Source organism: Sinocyclocheilus grahami, unplaced genomic scaffold (genome assembly GCF_001515645.1).
Source record: "Sinocyclocheilus grahami isolate Dianchi unplaced genomic scaffold, SAMN03320097.WGS_v1.1 scaffold3.1, whole genome shotgun sequence".
Taxonomy (NCBI): Eukaryota; Metazoa; Chordata; class Actinopteri; order Cypriniformes; family Cyprinidae; genus Sinocyclocheilus; species Sinocyclocheilus grahami.
The window spans coordinates 1756857-1770858 of record NW_015505182.1 but is presented as its reverse complement, the minus strand read 5'-3'; the positions used below and the strand labels follow the sequence as shown (position 1 = coordinate 1770858).

General features: G+C 37.9%; 1 protein-coding gene across 1 annotated transcript in view; it reads left to right on the top strand.

The window, feature by feature from the left end:
• Positions 1–529: 529 nt before the first annotated feature.
• Positions 530–14002, top strand: part of LOC107565459 (kazrin-like) — a 56877-nt gene continuing 43404 nt past the window's right edge. Inside the window, exon 1 of the mRNA XM_016250733.1 lies at positions 530–632. Coding sequence (XP_016106219.1) covers positions 530–632 — 103 coding nt within the window. The remainder of the gene's footprint in view (positions 633–14002) is intronic.

The window sequence follows — 14002 nt, the reverse complement described above, 5'->3', positions numbered from 1 at the left end:
TTAAGTTCATTAAGATGTGGCACTATAATGTCCTCGCTACCCAGAGCTGAATGCTATTAGAAGTATTCTCTAGTAATCCACAGAAACACAAGTGAGTCCACACAAATTTAAGCTGCGTCACTGAGCCCACTAATTGCTGAGATGTTTGGATGTGGTGTTCGTGTAGATGCCGTTTTCTCTAATCGAGATATCAAAGCCATCCTGTCAAGGCTAATATTAGATCAGTAACGCTTTAGCTATGGTATTTCAAAGCTATTACTTGCATATATATCACATAATTGTGACATTGCTGCACAGTAAGTGGTTGTGATTAAAATATAATGGGAGGGTTCAGTAAGACAAAGACAGTGAGAGAGAAACTAACCATCTGCTGTGCAGCCTACTTCCTGGGCAGGGCGAGAAAGTGTTACAGTGAGAAAAGGGGGATGGGGAGGGCTGCACCAGCTGCTGGAGAAGCACTGGATGGGTCAATAAGACTGAGAGTGTGCCACAACGACCGGCAGCCTTAGTTAGGTAAGGTTACACCGGGATGGAGAGGGCGAATTTGGCATCTCCATGGTTCTGGATGGAAGACAACATGCGCTGGCCTGGCTGTGTGCCCTGGGATCTAGATGAGGAGGATCTAGTGCAAGGTAAACTGTATTAATATGCTCCTGTCGTTCAGACAGTCCTTTAAGAACAGCAAAGAATGTTAGCATTAGCATCAAGTAGAGACTATAATCCACTGGCTTTCGTCCACCAGATGTGCATTGTCCCACTTACTAATGTGGAATTTGTCTGCGATTAATGTTTTAGCTGGTGCAGTATCTGTTCTGTATGTCAAGAGACGGTGCTGTGGTTAGTAGAAGGCTGCTCATTTTTACTTCTTCGGTTGTGCCCTCACAGATTTTAGGTTTCAGGACATCATTTGAAACTGAGCTCAGCAGAATCAGGGCATCTGACACCAGCGGTTCTCGCATACTAGGGCTGGTGAAAAGACAGAATCGCTTTGGATGTCACTTTCATAGCACAGGGGTTGGAAACCTTCCTTCGTTTCAAAAATGAGCAAGATAATTTTATTGTATTTATTTATTTGCCGTTATTTATTTATTTAATTTCCGTAATCCATTTTCACACAGCCTTTTTTTTATTTAGTTATGAGCTAAATGAGAAGCCAAATAAAAACCTTCAATATGTGTCAAAATCTGCAAGATTTTTATTGTATTTTATTTATTTTTGCAATTAAAGTAATCCTTCCTCACTATCACACAGCATTTTTTTTAGTTATGACCTGAAGGAAAAGCCAAATGGAAACCATGTGTGTCAAAATGAGCAAGACAATTTATTTAAAGTGCCCCTATTATGCCATTTTTAAGGTTGCTAATATTGTTTTATGAGTCTCCTAAAACAGGTTAACATGCATGCAAGGTCAAAAAACACGTTAGTTTTCTCAAAAAATTGATTTAATTTTACCTAATTTCTAAATGATTCGTAAACGACTCCTGCGAAGCAGTTCAAAGAATCAGTCTCTCTAAACCCCTCCTTTCCGTGAGCCCTCACTGCTGTGATTGGTCAGATGGCGCAGTCCTTTGTGATTGGTCCGGAGCCGAAGAGAGATTGGCTCTGGATTGGTCTAACGCACACACCGCGTGTCTGAAACGAAACAGACCTGGAGACTTGTCATAGAAAAGATGGTATCGACTGTACCTTACCAATTCAAGCCGGAGTCTGATGATGAAACGGTTGAACTGGCTGATCAACAAGAGACTGATTCGCAAGCACGACTGGAGCAGGATGTTTCTCAGTGGTAAGTGTCAAGTGTTAACAAGTTTGTGGTAATTATAAGATGTGATAAAACAAATTTACTCTCACAGCGTTGGATACAGCGTCTTCTCAACATGATGTTAACCACACGAAAATTTTACTGTTTGTGGGCGGGCAAGTTAGCGATGTAGAACGTGGGCAGACATTATGCAAATGTGTTACTTCGTGACGTAGAGCCGTAACAGAATAAGATTCGAATTCCTGACGACTCGTGTAGGCGATTGCGAGCCGACTCTTTTTTTTTTTTGATAGACAATAACTTTATTTATCTTGCACTGTCGGCATTCACAACTTTGCAGATAGTTTATGTTCACATACAGCTACATGACACACTGCATGAAAGGTAATATTTGAAAAGGCATAATAGGGGCACTTTAATGTAATTTCATTTTACATTTTTTTATTTTATTTTATTTTTGCTGTAATCCTTCCTCATTGTCACACTCCAGCTGACCTGTTCAATGTTGACTATCTCTCATTGGACAAGTTAACTGGCTTCCATTGGCTCACAATGTGCCACATGTGCTCACGCTGATGATGTTGTTTGGTCTGCTTTTCATTGCATTTTCTCTCAGAATAACACTTTGTATAATAAAGGAGGTGTTACTGCAAGTAATGATTTATGTGGATTTCTAAAGAAGAGCAATAAGAAATTGGGTATACTGTATACACCCATTTAATATTGCATCAAGCTTTTCAACCCATCATGCATAGTTCTTTACATTCCACACAGAAAACAACAACGCCTAAAATTTCATCATAAAGGCAAGAGATGCACTCTTTTTTTTATCACTCAAAGAGATACAATACAGTACAACAATCATGACAACTACAATGTAAAGAAACAGTGAAAATAGTAAACAATGAGGCGATAATTTACATGATTTATGCATGCTTTTTCTAGGAAACTGCAAAAATCCCAAAATGCATATTTCTGTGTTGCATATATTGGATGAGGTTTGTGTGTATGCCGGGTTGAAGAGTTTGATTCATTATCCATGATTAACAATGAGTAAAAGTGATTCAGATGATTAACAATGATTAAAACCTCTGCTGAAGTCTGTTACACTGTAATGTTCTATAGTGACGTCTGACCTTTAAAATACTGTTCGCTGTAAAACCCTGTAAAATTTTCTGATATGATGCCATAATCTTTACCACTGAAAAGGGTTCTCTAAATAAATGGAATTTATTTGTTCATACAATGATACACAATCTTTAACTGAAAAGCTGATAATGTGAATGAGAAGTTGATCAAGTTTACAAAAACACAAAATAGAACATCTGAAACTTAGTTACAGAAATAAAGAATAAAGTTTTAGTGAAATCTATGTTAAGCAGTTCAGTCTGAATTAATTGGTGGATAACATTTGTGGGTAAGGAGGAAAAATGTAGGTTTGAGGACTATCAGTCCTGTGATGCTTCGCAAGCAGTGTAATTATGAGTTTCTCCCACCTATAATTAATTGTCTTTTGTCTTCATCTTCATTCCATCTTTTTGTGGAATACTTCCCCACTTTATCCCCAGACACTTTCATGTGCAAAGGGGATTCAGATTTAAGCTTGTGGTTTTTTATGTAACCGTTGCTTAGCAACTAAGACTGTATTCTCTGAGCAAGTAAAGTGCCATTAGACACAACGCAGTCCCTCATGTGGATATGCTATTTTATAAGAAAATATTTATCTTCAAGTGTTTTTCAGTGTTATGTCATCAGACTCATTCCCATAATTTTTTCTGCATGCCGGCATCCCGCTAGTTTATGTTGTCCATCCCACAGCCGTGTCGACATATCAGTGCTGCTCAAAATAGGGCTAATCTTTTGAGAAGTTTTCTTTTGAGTTCAATTTGAGAAATGTAATGCAGCTTAATGGGCATATTTTGACTGTTAAATAATGGAAAAGCCATGTGAAGTTCTATGTGAAGTTATGCTAGAAATGTAAAGCAAAGCCACAACTGTTACACTAAATGTTCCTTTTAATGGAGACACATAATAGGTCGCTTAACTCATTTTACAGAGTTTCCAAAGGTTTCATTTGAGTTGGAATGACATTTAATTTTACACTTGATATAGATAAAATAAGAAAAGTTTGGTGAAGAATTTTTCAGTTATGAAATTAGAAAAGTTTTCCATCCTGACTTCTACCAAATTTGCATTTGACCTTTTGAGAAACTATTTACATAATGCATTGTGGACATAGAGCGAGTGTGTTTTTGATGGTGCATTTTAGAGGGCACATTGATTATAAGCCTTTAATGAGAGGTATTTTAGGCCACTTGCAAGGATATTCGTCTTCCATTCGAGCCTCGCCAGCTGCTCTGAACGTCTCTTGAGGCTGTTTTGGTTAAATCTTGCTTAAATAAAATCAATGCTGAGGTCTCCATAATTAGGATTCCTGGGTTGTTAATTAAACACAGCTATAGAGGAGAGCGTGTGTTGGAACGCCTCTCAAACTTCCCATCAGGGACATGGAGGTGCCGCCAGGGACATCCTGATGTGTTTTAGATACTCATCTGCCCTAAATACATAGTGTAGCAGAACTTGCCTCATTTCACCTGCATTGTAAGTGATTTTTATTTAAATGGCTCCTTTATTAAAATTATTTACAAGAGCAAGGACATTTTAGTGAATTTCTCTGAGCATATATTAATAGATCTGTCCTTTTGTTAAAGGATTAGTTCACCCCATTGGAAAAGAAATTCAGAATGCTTGAGGAATGTGATGAACTTAAAAGTCTTTTTTCACTTATAATCTCCAGTCAGATGTTAACCAATGCAACCAGATTAGAGTTGAACTTGAGTCAAAATCGTGAGTGAAATGCTTTATTAAATGGAAAAAGTAATTCATTGAAAAGATTTGACTCAAAAGAACGATTCCATTCTGAATCAGGCATCACCACTTCTCCCCTAAACATTGATGAACTTGCTAGACTCCATACAGAAGGTTTTCTTGTAATGTGTTTTCTATTTTAATTAAATTCTGTAGTGGTTAATTTGTCCCTCATGCCAAGAACTGACAAGATTTCCAACAATCTTTCACAGTAAGCTTCATCTACTCCTCAGCAATCTTCTCCTTTCTGTCCCTTACTCTTACTTTCTCGCTCATAGTGACTCATATGGTGGTATGTCACACAGTATCGTTCTCTTTTCCATTATGGTGAATCACATCACTTTGTTGGCTCTGAAGAACCTGACATTGATCCACGCTGGCCCATTTCACTGCCTGCAGTCTGACTGGCTTTTATTTAGCGAGTACCCTGTGCAATGCCGCCCACATCACTGGAAATCCTTCCAGAGTTCCTCCTTCAAAGGAAATCCCAGTCGTTAGCCAAAGAGCGTGTTAATTAGAGCCTGACCGGAGTTTCATGAGGAGGAAGTGTAAAGTCAGGTAGAATAGAGTGCAATAGAGAACACCTACTTTTTTCACAGCTTTAGTTACGGAAGTATTTTTCCCATTAATTTTCTTCATAAAGATAAAATATATTTATTTAATACTGCCATGAGCTTCCATGAACTACAACACAACATTACAAACTTTGAATTAAAGCAAAAATTAAATGACACTGTTCTAAAATTATTTTGAATCACTGAACTGCTTCTCATGAATGGGAGACTCCCTTCACAGGCTTATGGATGGTGTAAAGGGATAGTTACCCAAAAATGAAAATTCTGTCATCATTTACTCACCCTCAGGTTATTCCAAACCAAGTTTATTTTTTCTGTTGAACACAAAAAAAGTCACTTTGAAGAATATGGGTAACCAAACAGTTGATGGTGCCCATTGACTTCCATAGTATGGAAAAAGTACTATGGACGTCAATGGGGACCATCAACTTTTTTTTCTTCTTTTTTTTTCAGAATATATTCTTTTGTGTTCAAATGAAGAAATAAACTTATATAGGGTTGAAACAACTTGAAGGTGAGTAAATGAATTTTAGGTGAACTATCCCTTTAAAATATATAGAAAATTAGGAAAAATATTTATGGGAAGAGGAGGAAAAACAGAAGTGGGTAAGAGGTAGAAGTGTCAGTCTGCTTGGACATAGACGTAGATGCTGCTGACACACAGTAAGCTCTTCCTTGTCTACAGCTGGTAATGAGGACAGATCAATCCCGCTGTCGACCACTAAGCCAGTCAGCTATTGTCTGTACTTAACATTAATCACATAGCGGTCAAGTGTGGGCATGCATTATTGAAATGGTTGGTTTGTTGGTTCGTTTATGGAGGCATTAATTTGGAATGAGACATTCAAATATGTCTATGAGGACACCTACGCTGATAGCCAGTCTCAGTCTTCAGGCTAATGAGATGCCTATTTGTCATTGTAATTGCTCATATTTTTTTAGCATTGTCTGTGGAATCAGGGCACAAATTAGACTTGTGTCTGAGGGGCAGATAAGCCCGGCAACTCGTTACCACTAGTTGGAAATCTGAGTCAAACACAACTCGGATTAGCAAATTGTTTATATTGCAAGGCTAGCATTAATTGAGCAATTTATTTTAATCATGCCGCAGTTGGGGTCAGAAAGCCAGTCATAGACGGACCCCTAATTGCTCAGACTGTGAGCGTGTAAAAAAGATGAATTGCCTGTCTGCTCTGTGTCCTCATCCGGGGTCAAAGTGGTCACAGAGTGTGCCTGGAATTTAGCGTTCCTCACACACATTTTCTCTCGACTTTCCTATTCTCAAACATGACCTTGTGATTTTGTCTAAAATTAGCGTAACCACGTATTTGGTGATCCTTGTACAGTTTTTGCACATGAAAGGGAACGTCATCTGTTTTAATTGGCTTGAACATGCATATTAATCTCAGAATCTCCAATGTGTGGAAAGGCTGCCATTAACTAAGAATAATTCAGCTTCTCCTTTAGTGACAGTTGGTCCTCCCAACTGTCTGATGCATAAGTAGAGGCCAAAGGCCCCGTCAGTGCAAACTTCATATGCTTTGTAACTTTGATGCTAATTAATGTCACCACATAGCAGGCCGTTAATTACAGGCTTCATCAGTACAGTGGGAGTGGATTCTCTGAGAACTATTTTGTATGCCTGACATATGTGCCATTTGGCTTTGCTGTTTTATCATTGGTTTCCCATCCTTCTATGTACTTCCCTGCAAAAAAAAATTATCATGTTAATCTTGTTTTTCCATAAAAATATGCAAACTTGTGAACAAGATGCATTTACTTTAGAAGCACTAGCCATTCAAAATGTTGGAGTCAGTTTTCAACCTTGATAATAAGAAATGTTTCTTGAGCTCCAAATCAACAAAGTAGAATAATATTTGAAGGAAAATTAAAATTTTGTCATCATTTACTAACCATCTTGTTGTTTTTTTCTGTATAATGGACATCAGTGGAGTCCAAAACAACAAAACATTTGCAAAAATCAGTCATAAAGTTTTCAAACAACATGAGGGTGAGTAAATGATGATAGATAATTCATTTTTGTGTGAACGTTCCCTTTTAAAAATGTTTTTACTGGAAAACAAGACAAAAATAATGATTAAGAAAATGATTTTCTACTATGCTGCTGAAATTGCAAAGTCATGTAATGCCACACACATCACAGTGCGAAATTTGTCTGTATAGTCTTGCAAAAAATAATTGAAAGCATTACTCCAATGGCCATTATCCCTTAGAGTCTGCCAGTAGTTCTGATTCATAAGCAGGTTTGTCGTAGTATAGTTTCCTTCCTGCTGTAAATTTATGTATCGCTGCTGGCTTGTTTTGTGGCAGATAGATTGGTATAAGCATCTGTGTGAGTTATTTGTTTGCGCTCCATTTTTGGTCACAAGAAAAAGGCTGACTTGTGGGGAAAAAAAAAAAAATTTCCTCTTTTTTTTTTTTTTACCTTGTCACTCTGAATAATGTGACATGTTTGCAGTACTGAATGAATCACATTAGGTAGCATAAAAGGATTGAATTAATTATCATCCATAAATTAATTTGCAGTTCTCACTTATGCTCAAAAATTCATCACATAGCTGACACTCAAAAAAGCCTTAAGACTTAATATGGAACGACACTAATAATATAAACTGTGACAGCCTCTCAGAATTAGCTCTAGAGATATTAATAACGTCATATATGATCTATCTATCTCAGCCATAACTATTTGTTTACATGCCCTATTATAATAACCCTCGAGTCTATTAGCATAGGAATTGCTCCGGAGATCCAGGTCTAAATGCTGAAGACCTCTGCGAGCATGATTTATTCATTAGGAATCTTTCCAGGGTCTCGACAGCATCGATCGGCACTTTCATCGCTTCGCCCTGAACACACTCTCATCGTCTTCTCGTGCTGCAGCGGTGACGCAGTCTCGATATGCCGCTGCTGTATTCCCCCCACGTCTCCTATCCAGATATCGATCAGGGGCCAATATGTTACTTTCATTTCCCCCTGCGCGTTTTGCAGCCGGAGGAAATGCCTAATGTCATCAAAGCACTCCATTAACTTGAAAAGAGGAGGAGGAGGAGTTGGAGAGACCCCATCCCGGCAGACGGCTATCAACGCAAGGCCTGAAGCCAACACTTCCGCTCATACCGCAGATGCCATCGGCATGCTTTCTAATGAGACTCCGGAGAAAAAGTGTGACGTCTTTCTGTTTTTCACAATAGCTAACTAGATTCAATTTGAGTGTGAGTGTACTTAAAGAAAAAAATTCTGTAAATTTACTCACCCTTAGGCCATCCAAGATGTAGATGAGATGTCTATTCATCAGAACAGATTTGGACTAATTTAGCATTACATCCCTTTATCCTCTGCAGTGAATGGGTGCCGTCAGAATGAGAGTTCAAACAGCTGATAAAAGCATCACAAAAATCCACAAGTAATCCACACAACTCCATCAGTTAACGCCTAAGCTGCGTGTTTGATGTTTTTCGCTTCAGACTGTGGCTTCCGTCTGAAATATCCTCTATCCATAATATTGCTTTCTCCAATGAAAAAGTCACCTCATCTGAATCAGGAGAGAAATATTCACAGATGAAGCATCGTTTACAAAAGTGAAACCCGTTTAAACAGTTCTAAACAAATATGTTGATCGTTTTTGATGTGAAAGAACAACAAGGGAAGAACTTTTTCACTGGAGGAAGTATTATAATGCCATTTTGTCTAGAAGTTAAAACAGTTAAACAGAAGTTTTAAAGTTAAAACACCTAATGGGGGATTTGTTTCTTACGAACACGCAGCTTTTTGCTTTACGAGACATTAATTGGTGTGTGGATTATTGTGATGTTTTAATTTGCTTTTTTTATTTTTAGAACTGTTCAGATGAAAAAAAAACTTCTACATCTTGGATGGCCTGAGGGTGAGTACATTTTCAGCAAATGTTTCATTTTGCTTGAACAATTCCTTTAAAAGAATACACATTGTATGTAGACAAAGAGTGGTTTTAAATGTTTTCTTTTTTAGCAACGGCCATTCGGGTGGTCAAACAACAGGTTGGGCATTCAAACGATATGACACTAACAAAACAATGCTGACATTAGCGCTGGCATTTGAACAGACACGCACACTCGTGTCTAGTATCTGACCGGCCCTATTATCTGACAAAACAACAAGCTGAAGTACAACTTAAGTATATAGCACAATTGAGCTGTTTATGTTACACTTATTTGTCTTTGCTGACAGGCTTTGTTGTGAATAGAGGTATATAAATACTGTATGTCTTGTTGTGATCACCTTTACCTGCCATACCATAGCAAAGGACAGACCAATTTAATGTATAATTCAGAAAGCTAGCCTGTTCTAGGCATGGATCAGTAGCATTGTGTAAACCTGAGAAGATAAGTCACTAACGGTTCTCAAACCTGTGAGGCTTTTCTCATATGTACAGCTGTCAGCAGGGGCTCTGATCAATAATTCAAATGTAGTGAATCAGACGTCTCTGGAGAGCCGCTGTGTCCTCCCAGGTGTGCTTTAATTTTTCATACTATTGTTTTTAGTCCTGCTTTTCACGCTCTGGTCGATTTGAGCCTCCACTCTCTGGGGATTGATGTATGGAGAAGATACAGTACATTCCATTTTCCATAAGTTGCAAGCAGTTCAAAGTCTAATTACTCTGGTTTCTAATGAAGTGTCAGTGCTTTTGTGGCAAAACATATTGCTTTAGAAGCAAATTTGAGCACTTTTATTGCAAATGTCTGTGCTGGCATATTCAGGCAGCATATTTCAAGTACTCAAAAATGATTGATCATGGTAACATTAATTGTGTGACTTATTTTTTTTAACTAGGTGTTGTTTTTTAACAAGTAACATGGCGACATTTTTTGTTTCTATGTCTGTCTGTTGTTCTGTCAGTTGATTGTACTATATATTTTTCATTTTCTCTCTCTGTAAAACTTTCAAAACCTTCAAATAAGGCTTTGTCAAGGCAGCATTCAAACTTTGCCTTGACAGGATCCAGGAAAAAAAATAGTGCAGCATCCCCTTGCCAATTGGAATATATACATACAAATGACCAAAATGCACATCCTTAATTGGCAGCTTGCTCAGGCTCATAGACCATTGAGTAAAGCCAATGGGGACCCGTCATAGTGAAGCCTGGGTCTCATACTGGGTCTCTTACCACCCGGTCAGCTACACTGGAAGTCTGTGGCGGAGCTGGTGATAAGCCAGTATGTGTGACAAGGAAACTAATATGATGTACGGACCTGAGGGAGACAGGTCACCTAAGCATCTGCCATTCTCCAAATGTCCCTTCACTCCACAAGAATATTAAAAAGCATCTGGATGAGCAAAAGATAATTTCCTCCTTTTCTGTTCCCATCAATATTTGTGAACCTTTTATAGAGGTCTCAATTACTCATTGCAAAGTGCCTCTGCAGTGGTTGTGTGAATGTGTTTGAAAAGCTTCTTGTTGTGCCACTGTGTCTGTTGGATTTCTTTCAGACAGATTTTGTAGCTTTAATCTTTGATGTAAATCTCATCTCATCGGCGTGCTCAGCAAAGCTCCCAAAGTCAAAGAGATGAGGGCCTGGTACAGCTGTGATTGGAAGTCTCCATCAGATGAATGTCTCTTAAACCTGGTATTAAGATTTGTCTCTGATGATCTGATCTGATCTGATCTGAAGTGCTCAGGCAGGATGGATCACTATTCTCCCATGATCACTTGTGAATGGATTTCACAACTACATGAAAGACGTTTGTGTTAAAAAAAATGAAAACCCTAGATTTAGCATAATATTTATATGTTTGGACTCCCTTTAGACAATTTACATTTAAGAATTTGGCAGATGGATTTATAAAAAATTGACTTGCCAAATGCATAATGCATTTAATGCATTCCCTGGGAACCAAACCCATGACCTTGGCTTTGCTGAGCTACAGTACTGCTAGGAATAGTAAGTTGGACTTTCACCCTCATTCAGTAGTTTCAAGTGATTTCATGGCACTCTCAATAATGAATGTAGGAAGGACCATTGTTGGGTTAACGAGAAGGTGCACATTGTTTTGCAACCTCGATATTTCAGTCCATTGGATGACTGAAATGTAATTAAATATGTGAACGACTAAGTTGTCAGTCAAAGCAGATTAAGGCACAATGGCTTTCATGTATCTGCATTTCTGCTGTCTTTGCTTTATTTTGTGTTTATGTATGACTTACAAACCCTAATCATTAGACAGTGGACCGTAACACTGATAATTGCCCAGAATTACTGCACTTGACATTCAGTGAAAGTGGATTCGGTTTGGCCTTGAGTGCAAATGACTTGAATGTAAAAGGCCGTCCTCACAGGCATAGGGACATACAAAGATGCATCTCGAGTGCACTGAGATAAATCTTTGAGCATCAGTTCAAAAGTAGATGAGAAGACAGTCTATTTAGGAATAATAATGAAATGCAAAGCAAGAAGCAACCAAATGGGAAGAGTAAGAGGATTCATCAGATGTTGGCTATCTCACATTTCATTACCGAGATGCCAGTCATTCCCTCTCCGCTAATGCACATACTGACAGCTGTAAGCTTTGGATACCCAAAGGGCAGAGTAGGCACTTTTCTTTTTTCTCATAGAGAGGAGCTTGTGCTGAATAACATTAATAAATCACTCTCAGTCACCACCAGCTGATACCTACTGCATAAAATTTCGTCGGCAGATGCAGAAAAGCCTGTTTTGCTCAATTAAACACAAAGGACAGAGGTCACCAATTAGCAAACTAGCAGTCCAGATCCAGACCCATGAGTGGTTCCAGTGGGCTAGGAAACATTTATCATAAATTAATATCATTAAAATTCACATGGAGAAACAGCATCTGAAGTGGAATGTATGTGTGATGTCATTTGCTTTTGTTTGTTCATTTGCCAAACAACCAGTCTTATTGAAAGTTGAAAGTTACTGTTCTATTGTTGATAAAGCTTCTTTGGAAAATAGTAAAAATACATTTGAATACAATTAATTATTTAAAATTCTGTAATAGACAAAATACTTTTTTGACTATTTATGATTATTTCATTCTTTCAGAATGTTATGGCTGCTAACCTGAACATTAAATGAATTTGACTGAAATTCACTTATTTAATTTCTTAGCTCTACAGCATATTGACTCTTGAAAGTGTACGTTATTTTTGGGCCTTGATTAATTGAATCTTTGCTGGCAGTGAAATTTAGACTCCAGGCATCTTTGAGTTATTGAATACCCCCGACTGAGGCCTTATGAAATATGCTGATCCTTGACATCTGTAGCAACAATGAAGTTGAACATGTTTTGGTTTCAAGCTTAATTGTAACTGCTCAGAATGTCAAAGTGCACTTGATAAAGCAAACTCAATTTATCAGATTATGACCCAAATACGGGGCAGTCGGGGGCAGTCGTGGCCTAATGGATAGAGAGACGAACTTGTAACCCAAAGGTCGCAGGTTCGAGTCTCAGGTGCGGCAGGAATTATAGGTGGGGGGAGTGATAACCAGTGCTCTCTCCACCTTCAATACCACGAGTGAGGTGAGACCCTTGAGCAACCCCCAACTGCTCCGTGTGTGTTCACTGCTGTGTGTGTGTGCACTTGGAGGGGTTAAATGAAGAGTACAAATTCCGAGTATGGGATGCCACACGTCACTTCACTTTCACTTTCAAATCTAGCGGCTAGGTATGAGGTGAACCCAGTATTTGTTTTGACGCCTATTTCTACAACCTGCTCGTCTATCCTTCAGTGGCAGGTGGAATTGAAATGTCAAACCCCTGTGACCTTTCCTCAAGATCCCCTGTGTGGGTTGCTGACCCTTAAAGAGCAGCTTGGATCATTAGTATCCAACTAAGCCCTCTGTAACATTTAGATTGCCCTGCACACCCAGTCAATCCCTTCTGAGTAAGCAATCATTCAGATCTGCAGGAAAACCTGCACTGTGTATTGGATTGTAAAGGCGTGAGAAGCACTTAACTAGATACATTTATCCTTAGGAACCTGCAACAAATCATAGCTGTTGCTTTTAAAATGTTTTCATGTGAAAACATTACTTCAAAGAGCACTATTATTTTAGTTTACCTCAGGCTTTATTAGTTTTCTGCAATGGACTGTAATTTCTTATTTCTATGTGTTACTGATATTTACACCTAACATCTCAGTGTGATAGAGAGTTGGTTACATCTTCTCTCCCTTGACTACCCACAATCCCCTTCATTATTGACTAGTTTTGAGGGTACTGTACCTTTATTTTTAAGAGTGTATGTTCACTGAGGCTACATTTATTTGATCAAAAATACGGTAAAAACAGTAATGTTGTGAAAGATTACAATTTAAAGTGACATTAAATTTTTTTGCAGTTTATTCCTGTGAATATGATCCTTTGGAAATTATTTTGATATACTAATGTGATGCTCAAGTAACATTTCTTATTATAAGTTGAAAACAGTCATGCTGCTATTTTTTGGAAGCCGTGATACATTTTTGCAGAATTATTTAATGAAGAAAAAAAAAATCAAAAATACGGTAAAAACAGTAATGTTGTGAAAGATTACAATTTAAAGTGACATTACATTTTTTTGCAGTTTATTCCTGTGAATATGATCCTTTGGAAATTATTTTGATATACTAATGTGATGCTCAAGTAACATTTCTTATTATAAGTTGAAAACAGTCATGCTGCTATTTTTTGGAAGCCGTGATACATTTTTGCAGAATTATTTAATGAAGAAAAAAAAAACCAGTTCAAGAACAACATTTTCTAACATTATAAATGCATTTACTCTCACTTTTGTTCAA